This window comes from Maniola jurtina, chromosome 1, assembly GCF_905333055.1.
Source record: "Maniola jurtina chromosome 1, ilManJurt1.1, whole genome shotgun sequence".
NCBI classification, from domain to species: Eukaryota; Metazoa; Arthropoda; class Insecta; order Lepidoptera; family Nymphalidae; genus Maniola; species Maniola jurtina.
The window spans coordinates 6,174,646-6,197,816 of NC_060029.1; the positions used below are offsets into that span (position 1 = coordinate 6,174,646).

At 34.1% G+C, this 23,171-nt stretch overlaps 5 protein-coding genes across 8 annotated transcripts; 2 read left to right on the forward strand and 3 right to left on the reverse strand.

Moving 5' to 3' along the window:
* Positions 1-19: 19 nt before the first annotated feature.
* Positions 20-4,186, reverse strand: LOC123868670 (tyrosine aminotransferase). The gene is made up of 5 exons (XM_045911222.1): positions 3,797-4,186; positions 2,269-2,597; positions 1,401-1,874; positions 927-1,109; positions 20-581 (listed from the first exon to the last, which is right to left on the reverse strand). Exons 1-5 carry the CDS (start codon positions 3,939-3,941, stop codon positions 393-395), a joined length of 1,320 nt encoding a protein of 439 aa, XP_045767178.1. The 5' UTR covers positions 3,942-4,186; the 3' UTR covers positions 20-392.
* Positions 4,187-5,760: 1,574 nt separating this feature from the next.
* Positions 5,761-8,668, forward strand: LOC123868732 (NADH dehydrogenase (ubiquinone) complex I, assembly factor 6). Of its 3 annotated transcripts, XM_045911324.1 has the most exons (6): positions 5,761-5,983; positions 6,017-6,164; positions 6,367-6,598; positions 6,830-7,062; positions 7,657-7,819; positions 8,404-8,668. In XM_045911324.1, exons 2-6 carry the CDS (start codon positions 6,046-6,048, stop codon positions 8,581-8,583), a joined length of 927 nt encoding a protein of 308 aa, XP_045767280.1. In that variant the 5' UTR covers positions 5,761-5,983; positions 6,017-6,045; the 3' UTR covers positions 8,584-8,668. The 3 variants fall into 3 exon arrangements, with proteins under 3 accessions (XP_045767280.1, XP_045767271.1, XP_045767289.1); XM_045911315.1 differs by having other exon boundaries at positions 5,761-6,164; XM_045911333.1 differs by lacking the exon at positions 5,761-5,983 and having other exon boundaries at positions 6,034-6,164; positions 6,363-6,598.
* Positions 8,669-10,321: 1,653 nt separating this feature from the next.
* On the reverse strand, positions 10,322-12,710 carry LOC123868797 (platelet-activating factor acetylhydrolase IB subunit beta homolog). Its single transcript, XM_045911407.1, has 4 exons — positions 12,460-12,710; positions 12,079-12,285; positions 11,336-11,458; positions 10,322-11,177 (listed from the first exon to the last, which is right to left on the reverse strand). The coding sequence occupies exons 1-4, from the start codon at positions 12,523-12,525 to the stop codon at positions 10,896-10,898; spliced, it is 678 nt and encodes a 225-aa protein (XP_045767363.1). The 5' UTR covers positions 12,526-12,710; the 3' UTR covers positions 10,322-10,895.
* Positions 12,711-15,101: 2,391 nt separating this feature from the next.
* LOC123868775 (deubiquitinase OTUD6B) lies at positions 15,102-16,185 on the forward strand. Its single transcript, XM_045911387.1, has one exon. It carries the CDS (start codon positions 15,223-15,225, stop codon positions 16,084-16,086), a length of 864 nt encoding a protein of 287 aa, XP_045767343.1. The 5' UTR covers positions 15,102-15,222; the 3' UTR covers positions 16,087-16,185.
* A 128-nt stretch (positions 16,186-16,313) lies between these two features.
* Positions 16,314-22,520, reverse strand: LOC123868637 (lysine--tRNA ligase). Of its 2 annotated transcripts, none has more exons than XM_045911175.1 (8): positions 22,314-22,520; positions 21,752-22,124; positions 21,416-21,667; positions 20,022-20,414; positions 19,207-19,389; positions 18,486-18,646; positions 17,361-17,601; positions 16,314-16,484 (listed from the first exon to the last, which is right to left on the reverse strand). In XM_045911175.1, exons 1-8 carry the CDS (start codon positions 22,346-22,348, stop codon positions 16,389-16,391), a joined length of 1,734 nt encoding a protein of 577 aa, XP_045767131.1. In that variant the 5' UTR covers positions 22,349-22,520; the 3' UTR covers positions 16,314-16,388. The 2 variants fall into 2 exon arrangements, with proteins under 2 accessions (XP_045767131.1, XP_045767125.1); XM_045911169.1 differs by having other exon boundaries at positions 22,194-22,335.
* Positions 22,521-23,171: the final 651 nt, after the last annotated feature.

The following is a 23,171-nucleotide window of genomic DNA, read 5'->3' on the forward strand; positions in this document are numbered from 1 at the left end:
TCATTTGACATTTATTTTGAATTCATTGAAGATTTTTTACGAAAAAACATATTAATATCACTCAGCAAAGCAGCTATGTAGAACCAAATAATGTCAAACGTTTTGGAACCCTGTAACTTTAGTTTTAAGTTTTGTAATTAATATTATTATCACCATTACGTACATTATTATCTTACAAATTCCTCAAATTGACACTCAAAAAGTGTAGATACAATGGTAGGTACACAATTTGAATAAAATGATTCGAATTAGAAAAAATTTCCAGGTAACTAAGTAACTAAACACAAATATTTTTTTATTTTACATTTGCTATTAACGGCTCTACCTATTACAAACAGGAAAGTCACCTTTACACTAAAAAGCACAGTAATATGTACCGAAAGACAAGTAAATCACACGACATTGGTTATTTCTTCACATATAACTTTCACTTCATTCTCAATATCGTTGTTTTCTATTTCCTTTCTCTTTCCCCCTATTACATGCTCTTTGCAAAATATTTTTATTCTTTGACACGCCTCCTTTAGTTTGTCTTCTGGTACGGTTAATACAATTCGCATGTAGTTAGGATACTCAAAGCACTATAAAAGAAAAAAATACCATTAATTTTATTATTAAACTTACTTGCCTTACTTAAATATACCTAATTTTATTCATGTGGTGCTCAAATATCTTCTAAACTATAAAATGACAGGTTTAAAGTACCCAGGTGCAATATTCTTCGTATAATTTTTCAATTTTCCCGTTGCAAAAAATAGTCAAACCAATAAGGATTCAAATATTGAACAACCCGTATCTGTTTAATTTCTACAGGCTAGGCCGAAGTAGACTACTGGCGCACTTTGGGCACGTTAATGATTACAAAATTCATTTCATTTTATGTCAGTCTTTAAACTGTATAGGCAAGAAAGAGCAGTGAGCAGTACCTGTCCTGGCAAACAGAAAACAGATTGTTCCGTCACGAGGCTTTCAACGAACTGGCATTCATCCTCAAACTCAGGAAATAGAGACATTTGTATGCCTATCATCATATACATAGCTCCTTGGGGCTCAATCGGCCGCAGTCCGGGAGCGGTTCTTAATTCCTTAAAAGCTAACTTAGCTTGGGTCTGAAAAAAAAAAATTAATGAGCACTTTACACGATCGACATAAATCTTGCGCTAAAATCTAAAGTGACCCCAAACTTGTTGATTGGTTTGAAGTAGGCATGTCTACTTATTTATAAAAAGACAAAAAAGTTTTATTGTTTCAAAATAGAAATAAAAATGTATCACAATTCGCAATAAATCACAATGCAATGATTCACAGTAAACAAAATACATGCAATTTTGAGACAACAACAACAGTAGATAATATTATGTATCTTGTGACACAGCTACTACAGGAAACATTCCACTCACCTCGATAAACAACAACACATCGTCGAAGAAACTTTGCGGCGTGTATTCTAGAATGGCCGGTAATGCAGTCTGTATTAACGCGCTGGGTCCGAGAATTCTCATGGACAAATTAGATAAAGCCTGTCTTATTTCCTTCCCCAGGACATTATTTCGGTCATGAATAACGATCCAGCCCATTCGCCAACCAGGAACTAAAAATCGCTTTGTAAGCCCACTGCATGTTAGTACAGGAACATCTTTGGATATAGAAGATATGGGTGTAAATTTGTGGTCGGAGAACACGAAGTGTTCATATATTTCATCGGCTATAATGGGCACTCTGTTTCTGGAGGCTATATCTAAAATTTCATATAAATGTTCCTTATCATACACCGAACCACACGGATTTGATGGATTGTTAATAACTATAGCAACAGTATCATCGTCTATCTGGCTTTCTAAATCGTAAAGATCTATTTTCCAATGTGCGTTTGGCTGTAAAGTAATGGATGTGTTTAATGTTTTTAGAGATGTAAATGAAAAATTATTATTAATTATACATAAGCAAATAATACAGGATTTGTAAAGGAGAATGCGGTGCAAATATGCAAATAATGCCCGCGACAGAAACTTGTTCTGCTTCTAGAAACACGTTTATGGTTACATTTACATTAATTTATATAAAGTTTAGTTCCAAAAATCCTAAATTAAAATATATCTGATGGGTATGTAGGTACCCGACGTTTTTGCCCATTTATGCTAAGAACAATTTTAGAAATCTGCGGATTGCGGTCTTGCACAATCAATAAACATTTTCTTCATGTTGAGTTTAGTTTTTCCCAAGATCTACCCGATGTCATAGTCAAGTTCCAACGAATTCCCAACTTACCAATAAATTATAATATTTCGTTTTTATTCCAAAACCTTCTGACAAAGTTTGATATATGGAGAATCCTGGTCGAGGTACGAGGATATTTTGTCCACGCTCTGCAATAGCTGTGATTACCATTTCAATGGCGTGGGAACAACCACTAGTTAAGATTACGTCCTCGGGACTGACATCACCCTGATGGGCGCTGTACTTAGCCACTGCAACTCTAGCTTCATAGTGACCCTTCGATGGAGCGTAGCCTCTACTTTTATGTAATTCAATACTTTCCCGAATAGCTTGCAATACTTGCTCTGGAGGGTTAAGATTTCCGAAAGTTGTTGGATCACCTATCAAAAAAACAATTACTTAGTTAAATTAGCTATGTAGCTTCAAAGTCAAAGCCACTTATTAATAATAGATAGTACCGTTGTAAACTTTTTGATTGTCAGTTGTTGAATATAAGCCTTACTACTGTAAGATATTTTTTATGTAATTAATTACGTAAGTAAACTGAAAACAAATGCTACGCCGCCGGTTCCAAACGCGCCCATCTGATAAGAGCTCACAACAAACTCAACCGGGTATTTTTTACTATCATTATTTCACAATATTTTCATTAAAACTTTTAGAATTATCGAAGCTGTTACAGCAACTTATTTCTGGGCTTTCTTAACATTTACTAAATAATCCTTTATATTGTTATAAGATTTTTCATTAAGTTTGTGTTTTATAATAACTTTGGATTTGTTGAGAGTCATCTCCAATTTGTCTTTTGGGAGTTTCTAAAACTATAAAATGCAAATTTCGAAGTATATAGTACATACCTAATACCTACCTACTAGTAACTAAACGATGGACAATTTATTATGCTTTACATTTTATTTCTTTTCTAAGTAGTTTTCGATTAGTAACAATAAAATTTACTACCCAATACCCACCAAAAATAGACCTGGTTAACCTTGACTTAGGAGTAACTCCTAACCCAATATTCTCCTTTCCATACATAATTTGCATACCTACTGCCTAAATTTTATTTTTTAATAATTTACGAAATGGATCAGTCATAATATCGATAAACCATCACTTCACAGCTGGAGCGATGACTAGAAGAGAGTGGCAACTCTAAGTGTTCGGAGAGTCAAATACTCAGGACCGTATTTTATGTTGACTTCTTAAAATTCATTTTCTAATTTGCATGGCATCCATTTTGAAATTAGCCATCTTGATTTTTTTATAATTGGTTGAATGGCAATAGAATTTTTCTATTTCTTTCTTGTTTCACCTCTGTGAAAATTTCAACTCTCTACCTCTTACGGTTCATTCAAGATAGCCCACAGCTCGCCCTAGCCCGCTGACAGACAGACGGACGGCCAGCGAAGGCTTAGTAATAGGGTACGGAACCAGAAAAACCTTTTATTTTGTTTGTTCCAGAAGTAGAAGTTCACTGGAGTTTTATTCGTTTATTTATATTATTTTTCCCCGACGTGTTTTTGTATTGCGTATTGCATTTCGAAATCAGCATTAATTTTACGTTCGAAGAGCTTACCTATAGAAAGAGCAATAAGTTCCTTGTCAGGATTAGGTTCCACTTGTAAGTTCTCGACAATTCGTCGTATGGGGTTGGTGGTTTTGCGGGCTAAAGTCGAAGCACGCACCTCCCACTCCTGGCTGCGACGAATACGTTGCGACATTAGCACAAAACTAGCGCGAAATTAAAATCTGCGTCAACACTTGAATTAAGAATAGTGCCTACCTTTCGATTCACCTCACTTTTGTATCAATACTACATTTGACGGATACTAGCTTCCAAGTGGCGGAACTGGTTTGAAAATGTATATGAGATGACGACAGTAGAAGCCTGTTATTTAAATATTCTACCCTTGCTTGCTAACTGCGACACTTATGCTGATGCAATTAATAAACACCATAACAATTTCCACAATAACCAGTGACTTCGTTTTAATCAGATTTTCCAAGTCTGCTTAGGGTGTATTCGTTCTTGGCCTGTCTTTCTATTAGAATCTTCTTTTTAAGATTCCGTACGCGAGGGGTGCTAAGGAGACCATATTATTACTAAGCCTCCACTGTCCGTCCGTGCGTCCGTCTGTCTGTCCGCGAGCTGTACCCTCATGAACTGTAATAAGTAAAGAGCAGAAAGCACAGAATGTGTATTTCTATTGTCACTGTAACAACAAACAATAAACATTTTAAAATGCCGGCAAAACTTTCAAGTTCTGTCTTCTAAGTTCTAACACGCACTTGACCAGTTTTAAGGGTTCCGTAGTTACCTCAAAAAGAAAAACAAACTCTTATAGGATCACTATGTTGTCTCTCTGCTTGTCGTGTCTGTCAAGAAAACCTATTGGGGAACTTCCCGTTGACCTAGAATCATGAAATTCGCCAGGTACGTACCTATTAGGTAGGTCATAGAGCCAAGTAAAGGAAAAAATCCTAAAACCGTGAATTTGTGGTTACATTACAAAAATAAAATAAAATGTGTTCATGAACAAATAATAATTAGTTAGTATTTTCAATTTCCAAAGTAAGATAACTACTTATATCAAGTGGTATTATAATTATGAAAGCAGGGCTTTACCTGCACATTCTAAAACTGATTTTTATTTATATTTTATGCGTATTAGTTTTTGATTTATCGGGCAAAATGTCGGAAAAAATACTCGAGTAAGAAACCCTCGGTGTGTGAGTCTGACTCGCACTTGGCTGGTTTTTTTTTAATTTATTTATTTTATCACGGGTCTTTCTCAGAATATAATATTGTGTATAGGCATTGACTTATGTATGGCTGTGGATAGGTAAGTATAGATAGGTAGTTGTAAACATAGTTAATCTGCATATTATTATTTAATAGGTAGGTAGTAGGTACCTATACCGAACTGAACGCAATGAATCTAGCTTTGTGTGTGTAGTGTAGGTACACAATAATAATTGCATGAATAAAGTTTTATAAACATAAACAAGAATCGTAAACATTATTGTTTTGAAAATATGAATTATAATAATGGGATTTCTGAGTCATAAACTCAACATACCTTCCTAATATTGTGAAAATTATTTCGATTTTCAATGTTTTTAACTAGGTAACTACCTACGATAGGTTTAACTATATTGTATTAGAATAATAATAATTACTTATTATACCTACCTTTAATTATTAATATCAAGTACCTAGGTACTTTGTATATTATTATATGACCCTATATTTCTATACATAATACTTTCTACAAATATCTTAATTAAGTCGTTTAACTAATTGAATATCAGTTAACCTGGATTAGTAAGGATTTCTTACCGATGCAGAATATTGTATTTCCCGCCATTCGCAGCATTTGTAGGCAATAGACATCATATTGGCTCTGGCTGGCAAGCCTTTATTTAATTGCGTTGGGTTTTTTTTCAACTGGCTTTGGCGTATTACCATAGAGTAAAGACTGATCAATTGACATAATTGACAAAATAATAAAAATGACATGACTGAATGACACTTGATGGATATAGTTATCTGTGGATTGGTGGAAAAACTTGTAAATTGTAATCTTCTAATGATTTGAAGAAGATAATAACACTAATAAATAGAAATAATATAATATGAGATAAACCTACAAAGTAAATAATAAATAAGTATATAAAGTACAAAAAAATTTATAATGAATACCCATTAATTTCCAACAGCTTTGAAACAGTGTATTTGTAGGTTAAATTATAAGGCATATCTTTAGAATTGTACCTTACCTAATAGTTTATTATAGTAATAGAATATTAAGAAGGATATTCAACATGATTTTGCATTTAAAATATCCTTGTAGTGCTTATAAATCGTTAAGGAGATTATTGACGCAGCAGGCCTCTTCGACTTTAAGTGAAAATTCTTTAAACTACTGTGCGACCATTGTAAGGTATCTAACATGTTAATTATTTAGCTTTCTAAATATTATAATTACTTTTGAATAAAAGGAAATTATTGTTCAATTCAATTATTACTAGAAAACATACTTACACAAGTGTTTTCACAGAATGTTGCAGTCATATTTTTGAATATTAAGATTGTAGAATATCAGTAAAGAAACTTTGCTCGTACTTAAACATTTTCGCAGGTAGACAGCATGATTATGAAAATTATTTGGCTACTCTCCTCATGACAAAAGCCTTGAGGTCTCCTGCATTAGTTGTAAGAGCCTATAATGCAGAAATAGCGAGGGTTCAAGACCAAACTACGGATCCTCAGACTGCAGCGATGAGGTTGCAGTTCTGGCAAGATGCTGTGGGTGTTATCTATGATCAACAAAATGCTAATATACCAGCCAATCCTGTAACTCAAGAACTGAACAAGGTTTATCTCTTTGCTGATTATTTTAATATACCTAGAGATAGATATTAGACTTGCTTTATCCTTATAATACATATAACTTATTATGAATGAGAGCTGCCTCTAACTTTGATGAAATTCGGCACATACCTAGATAGCCTGAAAACAGTGACACCGAACAAAAAGATTTTTAAAACCTTAAAATGGCTATACTTAAAATTGTTTTTGTATAACAAATAATGACCTCATTTACAGGTATGTGCAACTTATAAGCTTCCAAGACGCTACATTGAAAGACTCATTTCATCACGAGCTGGATTACTCAAAAATAAATATTTTAAGTCACTAGAAGATGTTGAAGCATATACAGAAAACACTGTTTCTACTATCTATTATTTATTGCTTTGTATTGCTGGAGTTGCCAATGTACACGCTGATCATGCTGCATCCCATTTGGGTAAGGCTCAAGGACTAGTCAACATATTAAGGTTAGTTTTTATATGTAAGCCTACTTTTGCACCAGTAAAAATAAAGCAGTCCTCTTGGTGGGTTTCACATACATCTCTCACTAATTACGTATTACAACAAAAATATATATATTTCACCATTGAATGCTTTTTTTTTTTTTTGATATTTCTAGGCTATCTGCAATCAGTCATTTGTCGACTATAATCAGATTATATGAGTGAGTTACGGGTTTGGAGAAGGTCACAAAACCCGTAACTAACCCGTAACTAATGGAAATCTGTATCCAATTCAATTGAGTGGTCAATAGCGTTAAAACACAATTTTTCATCAAAATTAAGCAGAATACTCCAAAATTTCCTTTTTAAAGTTAAGCTAATTACAAATTGGCACTTGAAAGTTTGCTTCAACCACTACCATACAGTGAGCAGCACTTTTGCAGATGTGAACTTCTTTAATATTTCAATACACAAAGGGACCTTTTTTTTTTCAGTTGATTGCATGAAATTCTGTCAGTTTTTCTTAGCATTTTAAAATGTGGGAAGGGGTCCTCTGACCAACTTTCTACATATTATATTTAACTCCAAAATACAATCTTATATCATCTTACATTTCAGATCTGTTCATGTATCAAATTACCACAAAACAATATGTTTGCCAATGGAGGTATTGATGAAGTATGAAGTCAGTCAACAGGCAGTTCTGAGGGGGACTGATAATGAGAACATGAGGAATGTTGTATTTGAAATAGCTAGTAGAGCTAATAGTCATTTAGAAAAGGTGAGTGCTAAGTAAAGATATTGACAGACATCACCCAATGGTAGCAATGTGGCTCCGATGCACTCTCCACAATGTGAAAACCTTCATACATAGTCTTTTAATGCAACTTGTTGCAAAAAATTGCAAAATTAGGCTAGGTTGTTAGTCCATATCGGGAGCTTATCTCCCTGACCCTAGTAATGTGAAGTACAATGCACAGTGAGTAAGTTAGAATTTTATAGACAAGAGACATCCTTTTGAATGAGAATTCCTAAACGTTAAGACATATATTATTTAAAATATTAATGTGAAATTATTATTATTTGTTTGTTGATTTGTCTTTTAATAACGCAGCAATGTATCAATATTATTTTTTTCGTGGATATAAAGACCTGAAGAGTGACTAGGTACTTTTCTCCCTAGGCACCCAGAAAATCTAAGATCTCCCACAGGATTTTTAAAAACCGAGATCCACATGAACAAAGTTGTGGTTCGGTCTGTGTGTGCTGTAGTTCTGCTCACAAATAGATTTTTTACTGTAGTCAATTTCCTTCTTCGTTTTTTATAAAACAAATACTTATTTTTAAAAATATTTTTTATTCCAGGCAAGAAAAATTGAAGTACCAAAATTATGTAATCAGATATTTCTACCAGCTATTGCAGTGGATAAATATTTAACGAAACTGCAGAAGAAGAACTTTAATGTTTTTGATAAATCATTACAACTTGGTAGTCCTATGTTACCTTTAAGTTTATATTACAGAAGATTGTTAAATAAATATTAACTTAATTTCTATATATTTTGTTCATAATATTATAATATTTAATTTATTGACAGCTAAATGCAAAATAAATATTAGAGAAATCTCATTTGTTGTTTTATTCAAGATTTATTAATAAGGAGGTGAAATCACATTTGTCAGCAACTATTCGAATTTACCTAAGGCCGCGGTTACACCTGTAAGTTTTACTTACGTTTCAAATTAGTAAAGTCGTAAGTTAATCATATAAGCTCCTTACGTGAGTAAAACTTACAGGTGTAATTGCGTCCTAATATTAGGGCAGTACCGTTTTTGCGACGAGGAAAATTGATTAATCCATAGTCCATACGTCTGCGCCATTCATAAAAGCAATGTTCTATTTTTTCAATGAAAAAAAAAAGTTAATTGATGCTGGCAATGCTATGACGTCATCCTTTAGGATTAATGAGGGTAGGTACAAAAAAAGAAATTTTATAGAAGATGCATTTTTACTTTCAAGCTAATTCATTCATGCAAATAAATAATCACATTTGAGATTCAAGCACGGTTTGGCATCTCGAGTATATTATGTATTTTAATAGTACCATAAAGTAATTGCTGCAAATATCCTTAGGGCAATATTGTTAAACCAGTTAAAAAATTAAGGTTTTTCTTATAAAATATAGAGGTGACCCTGAGACTTCCAAGTAGTATTATTACAGCTGGATTTACATACAAAGTACCAATTTGTTTTTTTAGTTCTAAAATCTGGGGTCCCAGATTTGTTTGAAGGGGTTTATTCCCCTTTGCCACCTAGTTACACTTATGCTTACTGTGATAAAATGGTTACCAGTCCCAATTAAGGTCACAGCTTATTAGAGCCACCCAGCACCCAATCTGCACCACCTCACCTCCATTGGTTAGTATGTTTTATATTAACTTCTATGGGCATATGCTTACTACATCAACTCCGTAACATCAGTGGATCACCTCGCTTGCTAACGCTACAGGGTTGATATAGTGAGTGCATGTCCATAGAAGTCTATATAAAAAATACTAAGCCACACGAGGCGAGGCGGTGCAGTTCGGGTGCTGCATGGCTCTAATGAGCTGTGATCTGAAGTCACTAAATGCAACTTTGCTATAAACAATGCACTAAATGCTTCAACTTATAACTATTATGTACTTAGAATAGAAAAAGAGATTTTATATACTATTTTGACATTCAGATTGAAACATAATGAATAAGCTTTGGTTCAGAAAGTGAAGAAATCTTTGGTTAACCACAAATTCTAGATAAGAAAAACGTAAACCATATAAAATAATAACCCATCTTTTTATAGCAAAACCCCACCCCCAATGATAACATTAACACAGTCCACATGTTTTACTGCAGCTCTGGCACAAACATTAATTAATCATATTCACTTATTGAAAATTATAAAAAATAGATTCACTGGAACACTTCGATTTTACTTATGTACAAAAATAACAACTCCTTAAAATAAGTACTTTGACCCTGATGCACACTGCAATACTTATTAAAATGATTTTGTGATAAAATTTGTTTTCTTTATGACTCATTGGGTTTTCCAATTTACGAAAACAGTAATTACTGTATATAGAACACAAAAGTGTTGTTTCTTTTTATAACCACGTTATAAAAAATATTCAAAAGTTACTTATAGGACTAATATTGAAATATATTTAATTGCGGGCCCTCACAGAATTACAAGAGTATTATAGTGGACATTAGCCAGTAGGGATCCATAACAAATATTAAAACAAGGGATTTCAAATTAGAATACATGTATACCTAGGTATTATTATGCATGAAAATATACACGTATAATATAGCTACAACCATGACTATATAGTCTACACTTACAATGAAAGAGACTATATTGAGAATAATCTTGTGATTGTGAGATCTTTTTACAGCAATAATTAATTTATTAATGTAAGACTTCATTTTCCTTTAAAAGTAATTTTAAAAGTAATTAATCTGCATTTGCATACATGGTAACAAAGTTCTCATAATCACATTTTAATTGTTGACATTATTTCATAAACACTAGTATATCCAGTACCAATAAGTGCAAATTGATTAGTAAGTGAACTATTAAGTATTTATTATCCATGCAGTAAAATTTTGCAGGCCTTATAACAATTAACACAGCCAATGTATAAAATTATTAATTTGGAATGTAAAATAAAAATAGGAAAAAAATAAATTAATATAAAATATTTCACGCTTATGCCTAATATAAAAAAGCTAAATTTAAGTACTACTATTTAATCACAATAAGCTTGCTGCGCTGCGCAATAAAAAGCAACCGTCTTTGTCTATACTACTGTTATTCAGAGGGTGTCAAGTCTTTTTCTGGCTCTCCTTCAGACAATATCTGTTGTAAGAGATCGTAAACTGGTTCAAAAGCCTTCCGACAAGCTGCATTTGTTGGTATGAGGTAGTCATGCATGTCGTGATGACTAATTGTCCCATCGTTTTGTATAAAACCTTTGTCTATTGTAACCATTTCCACCTTGTTCATGCAAGCAACTTTTTCACGCAAAAGTTGATTGATTTTGGCATTTTTTTCTCTTAACACATTTGGATATTGTCCCCTTGGGAGTAGACTCTATAAAAAAGAAACCAATATTATTTACAAAGTTTTACATTACATATATAGAACTTTTCAACTGAGCAATATTGTATTATTTAAAGTTATCGACCTTTTAATATAAATTATATATTTTTTATGTTAACTAGAATTGGTTTTAATTAATTTATACTTACAGGTAAAACAATATAAATACTTGGATGTTTCTCCCTGATTGTATGAATTATTTCTAAGATTCCTTCACAGACTTGTTCAGGAGTGTGTTCAACATTATTTGTTCCCACATGCAAAACTATCACCTGTAAAAATTATATTATATATGCAGATGTAATACATGTGACAAATCTGAATGCAATAAAAAGAGAATAGGAGCTATCAAACTTTGATTAATACTATTATAGCTGGAATAGTTATGTATATTCATACTTGATAGCCTAGTGACTAAGTCGTTAGTCTAGACTACAATCCCTGCCGTGCAACTTTTAATTTTTTAAGGTTATGTGTGATTAAAAAAATTGTTTATTGTCCAAAAACATATATACAAGTATAAGTATCTTCTGCATATTAAATGGAAATTAAATATTATTTGTTTTAACAGTGAAGGAAGACCTAGTGAAGTAATCTATATGCCTGAAAGTTTTCCCATAATGTTTTCAAAGGTATGTGAAATCTGCCAATTTGCATTTGGTTAGCATGGTGGATTATGGCTAAACCACTCTCATTCTGAGTGGAGACCCATTGAGAACCGGAGCAATGGATTGATGATTATATTCATAAATTGTGTATTCCACAATAACGCAAGTTTAAATACATATATTAAGACTCAAATATTTCTTCAACATTGATCGAAATTGCCAGCTGAACTGAATGTGGTCAAAAGCTATAATAATAACCATGTAGGTGGTTTTGCTTTACTTACTCTTGCATCAACATGATCAAGTTCACCATTTTTTATACGCCACAACACATTTTGAGTTTGATCTTTGTGAATGCTAAAATTAAGGCAATGAAGTGGTGCAAACCATTGATTCCATACTTCAGTATGTTCTAGAGCTTGTAATATAGAATCACCAATGAAGATAACGTCCGCATCTTTTCCTTTGGCGTCCGATAGGAATCTATTATGCTGCAAATAAAATTATTTAAAGTTAGAACCCCATGTTTTCTAAAAAACAGAACACAAACCTTTAAAAGTAACATGTATAATTTTCGGTGTATTTAATATGCAAAAGAATAGAACGAAATAAATTTTAAAACGCACCGAAGTAATTAATATTTATATGAAAGTTTTTAAACTTACAATACTATTCCATCTGCCATCGCCTTCAGTGTCTTGTTGTGGAGCCCCTACAGAACATGGATTCATGATATGAAGTTTATATTTTATACTAAAATATTCCACTTATACTGATAATAATTGTGCGCTCCTTTTACTTGACTGTGTAATTATGAATTCTTAGATTTCCTAATTTAAACAAACTTAATTTTCGCAATTTTCCCAATTTCCATTCCCAATCACAGACCACGAACCAGTATTATGAATTATCTATGCCACGAACGAACAGCACGAACAGTTACTCTAATGGTCTATGGAACAGGGATTTGGTCTTGGATTACTATCTCTATGGATTTGGTTGAGATTTGGTGGTGTCACCAACTTCAAAATCACACATACACGCATCACACATACAAAAATGTAGTTATGAATCCTAGTAATATATAATATTATAGTCAATGACTTTCTAAGCATGGACACATCACGGCATACAACACAAGAGCCCAAACATGGCACACGTTTCTAAATTCACCTTATGTAGCTTCAACTGCTCCATTTATACATTCCCGCTAACATTCAAGTCCTGTAAACTAACCTCAGTGATTAAGCCGCAATGTAAATCGATAAGCACTCGAAGCTGAATAGGGTGATTTTAGAAGCAAACTTGAACAAAAAATGGAATGGAGTAGTGTAGCACTATTAATTTTTGTTATTTCTTTGAGAGATTTTTCGTTTTTGTAAATATGAAACTATTATACTATATCTATACTATATAACTATTATACTATATCTGCTCGTGCTGATTCACTGACTGACTGACTGACTGACTGACTGACTGACTCATTTGATCACCTCTTTGTATGTTTTTTTTTTTACCGATAGTTTCGTATAGAGGACAAAAAATGATTCGGAGGAAAAATATGGATAGAGCTGATGATTGAAGATTTCGGTGAGGAGCACGGTCAGGGTATTGAAGATAGGTGGGGGGTGCTCGAACAAATGTCACTCAGAACTTCATCCAATAGACAGGGAGCTGAAAAATAAAACCAAAATGGCGGATTCAATATGGCGGCCATACAAATTTCGCCGGTGTCTATCTCGAAGATTATAAAAGATGGAAGAGTGGTTTCTTGGCAAAAAATGATCAGGGCCCGAAATTCAACTTGATGAGCAGTAAAATTGCGGTCCGCTTGCGGGCCGCGAACTCACGCGCCCTACTAGTTATATGTATATGGTTTTACGTGGGATGATTTATATTAAAAAAAAATTAAAAGCCCTAGATTGCAATCACACCTGGTGGAAAGTGATGATACAGTCTACGGTAGTAGCGGGCTAACTTGTAGGGGTGGGGTAAAATCCATACCCGTTATAGATGTTTCTATATGGCATCGTACCGGAACGTTAAATCGCTTGGCGGTAGAGTGGTAAGTAGCCACGGCCAAAGGCCTCCCACCAGCCGACCTAAACCAATTAAGAAAATCTCAATCGGCCCAGCCGGGAATCGAACCCGGGACCCTCGTCATACAAATCCACCGCGCTACCACTGCGCACCGGAGGTCGTCAAAAGATAATAAAATAAATGTGATACAATAATGGCCAATAGATTTTACATTGAACAAAAAAAAGCTACTCCACAGTTTTGTTTTTCCGACATTCGTGACGCGCCCTTCCATCTGTCTCTTTCCGATGTGCGTGAGAGAAAGGAATGGGAACATTGTAAATAATTTTAGATATTTCTAGTGTTTTCAATGGTTTTACTAAGTATTTTACACTTTTTCGCATGTTATCTTACGTAAATAAAATTAACTTACCGGTGGTAAGTCACACCATCTCTTTTCTGCGTCGTTAACGTATTATTTCGGCACTTTTTGATCGCGCATTTAGGCATCTTGACAGCTTAGCAGTCAACATGCGACTAATGAAGAAAGTGTGCTTACACCGAGTATAAGCACACTTACTTGGTCCCTTGTTATGCGCGCCAGTGCGATGTCCTTGCTTAGAAAGTCATTGAATATAGTAGATAATGTCTTCGTCTGTGTTGGTGTTATCTGACGGGCGTGCTCTGCCTTTTTGGAGTCTTTTTTTTTTTTTTGTTAAAACTGATTGGAAAGCGCTGTTGGGGGTGCCGTGCGTATGTCGGCGAGTGCCGGCACAGACGGGGTCCATACTTGTATAGTTTCCCTAACTTGTTACAAATAACTACAAACTTGACATTGGCTAATCTTTGTAAAGCCAGACGAGAGAGAGAGAGAGAGAGATGAATGGGTATTGGGTACCTTTGACGCAATTGTTGGCAGTAGTTGGCAGCAGTGTTGATTGGTGTTGATGTCTCATAGAGTAGATGGACGTAATATTATACCTACCTACCTAGATTAAGCTCTCTGGTGGCGCCACATGCTTGCAACAAACAACAAGCACTGGCAAGCGTGTGGACGGATGTTTTGCGTATGCTTGCTGCCAACGCGGCTTGAAGCGCTTGTCATTCGAACCGAATTTGCTGCAAGGCCTGCAAGCCAAACACAATACTAATACGTAGTGATTACAGAGGTACACTTTGGTGTCTAGTAAGTAGCACATGTTGAACATTGTGAATTAAAAACTGCCCATATTTGGTTCAAAAAGGCTAGAACCCAGAGCCGTGGTTGGGCCAAAAAAAAAAAGATTTGTGACCTAATTTTTATTTTGTATTTTGAAAAGTGAAAACATAACCTAACCTCAAAAATAATTTGAATCTGTAGATAAATTATATACTGTTAATATTAAATTAAACAAATTTTCACGAAAATAATGGCAGATATTATCGCAGGTGATGAAATAAATCTTTTAGAACAAAAACATAAGAAAGAAAAGAAAGAACTACAGGCCCAAATTCAGGTTTTAAAAAAGACTGCAAAAAATGATAAAACCAAAAAGAAAGAACTTACTGCAGAGATTGTAAAATTAGAAGCAGATTTAGAAGAGCGTCATAGAAAAGAAAATGAAGAGTTACAAAATGGTTGCAGTCGCGAGCCCATTGAGCCCGAAGTTAGTGATAAAGATGAAACAGACTACGAAATTGCCAAACAAAAGGTCTCGAAAGCACAAAAGCGGCGAAACAAAAAGATGCAACAAGAAAAAAATCGGGAAAAAGAGATCATGTTGCAAGAACAAGAAAATCTTCATGGCCCTAGAAATATCGAAAATCAAGAAATGTCTGCTAGGTTACAACAAAGGAAGTTAAAGGTTTATTCAATACCATCAGATGGTGACTGTTTGTATAGAGCAGTTTCTCATCAATTAGAGACTAAATATAACAAGAGCAAATCTGTAGATGAATTAAGAAAGGATGTGGCAACTCATATACGGCAGAATAAAGATGAATTCATGCTATTCATGTGTCATCCAGACACCGGTTTCAATCTAACAGATGTGGAGTTTGAGGAATATTGTAATAAAATAACCAATACTAAAGAATGGGGTGGTGACATAGAGATAAGAGCATTATCAAATTGTCTCAAGTGCCCAATCACAGTCATACAGGCCACTGGACCGGTGGCAATAGAACAGGGAACTGAGTTTTCAGGCCCTCCCTTGATTATTACATACCATAGACATATATTCAGTTTAGGTGAACATTACAATTCTACTGAAGTCTTAAATGAAGATGATTAGATTGTTTACTCTGGTTTGTAGTTTGAGAGAATGGTTGCATTTAGTTTAACAAGAAACTTGTTAAAGGAAAAATTATAACCGTACAGGGAAACTGCAATATTATTAGTATTATCTAAACTTCATTCTAATAAAGCTGTGTTCGGAAATATAATACAATAATGTATAAGTAATATTTATAAACATTTGATACATACCATAAAAAGAACAATAAATAAAAAAAGTTTTAGAATTTTTAAATACTTTTATTGTAATACAGAAAAAACAAACAAGAGTTTGTATCACAATTTTATATAAATAGTCTATTATGCTCCATTTTGGGTTGGTGTTTCATTTATTGCCGTTTCCTCCTTATGTTTGTTAGGGTCATCAGGCTTCATTGCAGGGAACAAGAGTACCTCCTAAGTAACAGAAAATTCTCATCAGTAAAAATTTGCAATGAAATACTACATTTTACATACATCATTGCTGGCCCACTACTGAGCATAGGTCTCCTTTCAAAATGAGAAGGATTTAGGCCATAGCCTACCATGCTGGCCAAGTGTGGATTGGCTGACTTCAAACACCTTTGAGAATATTTAGGAGAATTCTCACATATGCAGTTTTCTTCACAATGTTTCCCTTCACCATTAGAACAAGTGATATTTAATTGCTTAAAAGTAAAACATATTACTTTGCCTCCATACATATGAGGTTGAAGTCTTTAACCACTAGGCTAGGCACTGCATACTTTCAGTGCCGATTTGAAATTTGCTTGTACTTATAATGATACAACAAATACAAAAATATTTCATGTTCTATTAGTGATTTTAAACCAATAGCTGTCCACTGCTGGACATCCCCTGTAGGGACTTCCACACACCAGTCTTGCGCCACCTGAACTGAATCCAGCAGCTCCTGCATCTTGTTTGATGTTATCTGACCACCTAGTGTGGGGTCTTCCAATGCTGCACTTTCTGGTGGGAAGTCGCCATTCTGGCACCTTGGGACCCCAATGTCATCTGTCGGTTTTTCGAACTATATGCCCAGCCCATTACTACTTCAGTTTTGCAACCTGTTGAGTTGTCTGTTACTCTGGTTCTATTACGAATTTTCTCATTTCTGATCTGATCACATAGAGAAACTTCAAGCATTGCTCTCTCCATCGCCCGCTGAGTAGCTCTGAGGATCCATATGCTATCACTAGCAACATGCACTGTTCGAAGACTTTGGTCTACAAGCACTAAGGAATTTTGAATGAGAAGACACCTCATAGCTTCCTCGAAGTCATTACTTACTTTTATATTATTGGAGTCAGTCAAGAACATTGTTAGGCGATCAACACCCAAGCCCCACCCACCAGTAGGTGGTAGCCCATATTCTAGAGCAGTGCAAAATGCTTCATCTGTCGGCGGTGTTTCATCGTCCCCAGCCGCGCGGTCCTTGGCTTGTTGCTCAAAACGTTCCCTCTGGATGGCAGGGTCATTTAATTCTGTATATGCATTGCAAATTTCCTTTTTCATGACAAACAATTCGAACCTGTAAGTACAATTATTAAATGCAACACATAAGACCAATAAAATGCCAATTGGAAAGAAAATTGCTTTAAAATTTTGAATTATTAATTTAGCATACCTACATAATACAAAGTCATATAATGTTCTAAATTATGGTAAAAACCGCATTAAACTTAAGAAGTTATAAGCAAGTAACAGTTAAATGCAAAATGGGACTTTATTTTACATGAGTAGGTACCTACTATTTCGGAATTAAATTTTTTAACTGAACCCTTATTTGAAGCTAAGAAGATTTGCAGCGATAAAATATAGGGTAAATTATGTGACTAATCTTTAATTGAAATTAAAAACTCTGACATAAAAGACTGGTCAAGTCAGTCCTATTTGGATTGCAGTTTATGTGTTTGAAAAATTACAAGATGGTGCAAAAAAAATGTTCTCTGTAAAAAATCAAAACATTATTTTATTCCGTGTTAACAATAATTAATATGACAACACTTAAAAAATAGGTATCTTGAGAAACTTGAATTGTAGTAATTGTTATCTTAATAAATATGATAACAATATGCAATTTACTTTATGAAAGTGCTGTAGATTTATTATTAATAATAAGATTATAATTTAATATGTACCTACCTACTGGTTACAATTTATTGTTTTCATTCATGTTGATACTGATAATTATTATTATTGCAAAACCTAGATGTCAAGAGTTATCATATTAATTTAAGAGAAATAATGAAGATCCACAACAAAGGCATGTTCTTTGTTAATGAATAATGATATTTGAAATATACTGAATATGGGGAACTACAATTTAGGATTTACAAAGACTTTCCCAAAAAACTTACATGACAGTAGCTATGCTAATTCAGTTGAGTTACCTACTATAAGAAATACATTTACCTTTCAGTGAGACCAGGAACATCCCTGTGGTATTTAGACAATGGGCTCATAATCTGTGGGTGGTCTAAAATGAAAGTAGGATTAATACATTTTTCTTCTAAGAACTCCCCAACTAGTTTATCCAAGAGTCTTGCTGTAGTTCTTGGTGGAGGGCATTCAACCTAGAACAAAACATTAACAAGTGTAAATTAAAAATTTATAACACCCCCGACAAGTGAAGGTACAGTAACTAGAAAAAAGCTGGTAACTTTCAAACGGATGAACTGATTTTCTTAGATTATAAGCTAAGAACACTCTCGATCAAGCCACCTTTCAAACAAAAATAAAACTAAATTAAAATCGGTTCATTAGTTTAGGAGCTACGATGCCAAAGACATATACACAGATACATCAAACTTATAACACCCCTCTTTTTGGGTCGGGGGTTAAAAAATTTTAGGCATAGTAGAAAGGATGGATATACAGTTGTACAGCTCTTACTTTATAGCCTGCCTCATGTCCGTCGTCGCCTCCTTCATCATCACCCCTTACTTCATAGTGCATATCAACAAATAGATCAATAAATTGCTTACTGCGCAGTTAGAATATCAGCGGTTTTTTTTAAATTCAGATACAAATTAGCCCTTGACTGCAATCTCACCTGGTGGTAAGTGATGATACAATCTAAGATGTAAGCGGCCTGGAAGGGATATGGCAGGTATTTCCTTACTAATAAACTTACCTCATGTTTCTCACATAGTTGACTAAGTATAGCATTTGCCTCAGGTGTATCTAATTGATCAGCTGGTGGTAATTTTACATTCAGTGCCTTTTCTAGCGTAGCAATCATGGGCACCCTTGCAAATGGTGGTGTGAAATCAATTTCTAACTCCTCCCCATCAGGCCCATCTGGGTGGTATTTAATCTGTAAATTTTTAATATTCGATCGATGAACATATTTCTCTATGATTCAATCCCTATATTCATTTTATTTATTTAAATATTTATTAAACTTATAGAATGTACGTAGGGCATTTTTGTTATGTTACTAGTTTATATGATTTATTATTAGGTGTCCGCGACTTGGCACCAGGAGTTTAACGTTTTTCGAAAATTGTCAGGATAAAAAGTATGTTATATCTGTTCCCACTTGCCAGGATGCCAGCTATCTTATAGCTAAGTTTTGTCAAAATCGGTTCAGCAGTTTAAGCAGCACATGAAAAGGTAACTAACTAACAGATTAGATTACTTTTGCATTTATTTTATAATAACTATGTTGCTATGGAATATGAAAGATTTCATTTCTATTCTAGTTTAGTTGTTTAGATTTGTTTTAGTTAAGTTGTAAATGGATTGATTGAATATAGTAGTCCAAGATGAGCAATTATTTTATGTGTATTAAAACTTATACTACAATTTAAATAAAAATTACTAGACAGCCTTTGAGAAATACCCAAATAAATAACTTCATATGAAGGGATTGTAAGCAGTGCTTTGCCTCCAACTTGTGAATACAGCTTAGATATAATATGTACTTAAAAAGATACTTTTGCTCACCTTGTAAGTGCCATGAATACTTTTAACCATTCCAGAAAGTAATGATTCAGTGATTGCTATTACATCATTGTAATCAGCATATGCCATATAGAACTCACAAGTCGTAAACTCTGGGTTATGAGTCAAATCAATGCCTTCGTTCCTAAACTGTCTCCCAATTTCGTAGACACGATCCAAACCACCAACTACTAACATCTTATGATAAAGCTCGGGAGCTATTCTCATGTAAAGGTCCATGTCTAAATCGTTGTGGTGTGTGATAAAAGGTTTAGCCGTAGCTCCACCTGCGATCATGTTCATCATTGGAGTTTCTATTTCCAAGAACCCCATGTTGTCAAAGAAACGTCTGATGTAGGAAATTATTTTCGCTCTTGTGTAGAATATTTGTCTCACCTGAAATAGTATCTTTTTTATGGTACTTGTCACTGAAATGAACATGCTGGAAAAGGTGTGGCATATATGGCTCATTTTATAAAATGACATTTATTTTTCGAGCCAATTTTAAGCACCATTATTTGTGGCCTACCATGCCTGCTGGATAATATGCATTTGTGGTGGGTCACAATAAAATTGACACTTTGTCATAATAAATGTATCATCACTATTCTACTGCAAGTACTTTCATATTATGCTCACTGCTACTATCAGTGACAAAATGGCAACAATCAATTTGCTTCAAAAACAGGTCTGCAATTGCAGGTCCAGCATACTTGTATTAGTAGAAGCCAATGGGTACTCAAGATGATCCACAGCTTCAAACAAACTTATTTTCCGACTTCCATTAGATTCTAATTGGAATTAAAGTTAAATTCACAACATTAATGAAGCTTCTACAAGAACTAAATTTTAAATTATCATTATTTACTTATTACAATATTTTAACAGCTTTATAAACAAAGAAATGAAACATGATGCCAAACTATAATAATATTGGTATCCCATTAAGTTTGTATTTGCAATAAGAAAACTTATACTAGTCTATAACTTCATGATGCCAGCAACTTCATCTACATGGATTTAGGCTTTTAAATTCCTGTGGGAACTCATTTGACTTTCCAGGATAAAAAGTAGCCTATGTGCATCCCCTGGATTCAAGCTATCTCTGTAGAAAATTTCATTTCAATTAGTTAAACAGATGGACCATGAAAAGCTAACAGACAGACTTTCACTTTTATAATATTAATATGGATTATGTAGGTATTTGATGTAACTAGCTAAATTGCCAGTGGATATTCTGAAAATCGTTTCTAGCTCTAGATTACAGATAAACTATGAGCTAAATGTCTCATTTCTACATATATCCATCAGCAGTTTGAATTGTTATGCTGATGTGTGGACCAGACAATTTCTTTTTTAATATGAGATTTATTTTAGTGGAATGGTAAATTTTATACCTTGTCATTCAGGATAAGATCTAAATATCTCTTTCTAAACCTTGTTTCTTTGTCCTTAAGACCAAAATGAAGATGTGGCAACATATGGAGACATGGGGACAGTAGTTTAACAGTTGTGGGTATGATAGAGAGTTCTCCCTTCTTGGTCTTGCCTGGGTGACCGACACAGCCAATAATGTCCCCCCGTCTCAGTTTATCAGTATCGATAACAAATTTTTCTTCAGATTCGTACATCTTAGCATTGGCCATCACCTACAATATAGATTTCATAAAAAAGTTAGTTATTGGTTTGCTTAAAAAAAAAGTTTACATTAAACAATGGAGTTTATTATTTACCTGAATTTTTACACCTTCACCTCTTAAATCATAGAATATTAGTTTAGCACCAGACTCTCTAATCGAATGGACTCGGCCAGCCACAGATACGGTAACATTTTCTAACACATCTCCACTATTGAGGTTGTTATACTTTTCAATGAACTCTTCAAGCGATATCGTGACAGTAAACTTATGAGGGTATGGGTGGTCATCTTTTGATCCATTTTTAAGAGCAGCAACTGCAGCAGTACGAAGTTTGTAGTATTCGTTCGGGCTAATTTCTTCTTCAGCTTTAGCAGATTTTTTCTCAGTCGTTATAACTGGTTGTTGTGCAACCTTTTCTGCTTTCTCTTTCAATTTTTGTTCTGCTTTCAATCGTCGTTTTAATTCACTGTAAAATTAATACTTGATGACATCAAATACCTACTGCAACATTATATCTTTAAGGAACTAAACCAACCGTGAATTTAGGACTGAAGAATATTTCATAAATTGTTTTAAATTCCTTTGCGCCAATACAGGCAAAGCCACAATACTTCTTGAACATAACATATTGTTGGATTGGTCACACAATACTCACTTCTTGGATAACTTCTCGTTGGCCGCTTCACTCATTTTTCTGAAATATTTATTTTGATTAATAAAATACGTCGATACCGGAAATCTAAACGACACGGCACGTTTAATAATCAAGTATGGTGAAAACCAAACTATAAAATTTGAGAATTGTAGGTTATGCTATGTGTAATTCATATATTTTTTTAACCACAGTATTTGACATATTGACTGACATCACCAATCATCATGACACATAAGTCTCAGTGTTTCCACTTACGGGTTTGGTTTTACCCATACACCCCACCTCCAAACCAAGAACCTCCAATCCGTAGATGCTCCAAATCATCCAACCGCCACCAAACAACACATAATTATTATGAATAAATAAAATTTTATAATGTCAAATATTTAACAATTATTTGCCAAATATTTAGTTACCAATATTTTCTAGTAGGTACTGCGTACAAAATGAGTTCTCACGAGCCTTTTGACTTTGGGTCAACAGTACTGTCATATTATCAAAAAACGAGTAAACCGTACTTTTCAAATGAAGTTGACACACGAAATTAAAATGGTGCATGAGAACTCATTTTGAATAGACTACAAGAGCAAGTTGGACTCACGCACCGAGGATTCCGTACCTTAACAAAATACTTACGTGTTTATTGCTTTGATTATATTATTAGTTATCTACAAATACAAATGCAAAATATGCATTTTTAGGGTTTCGTACCTCAAAAGGAAAAACGGAACCCTTAAAGGATCCCTTTGTTGTCTGTCTGTCTGTCCGTCCATCCGTCGTGTCTGTCAAGAAAGCTTATAGGGTAGGTACTTCCCGTTGATCTAGAATCATGAAATTTGGCAGGTAGGCAGGTCTTAT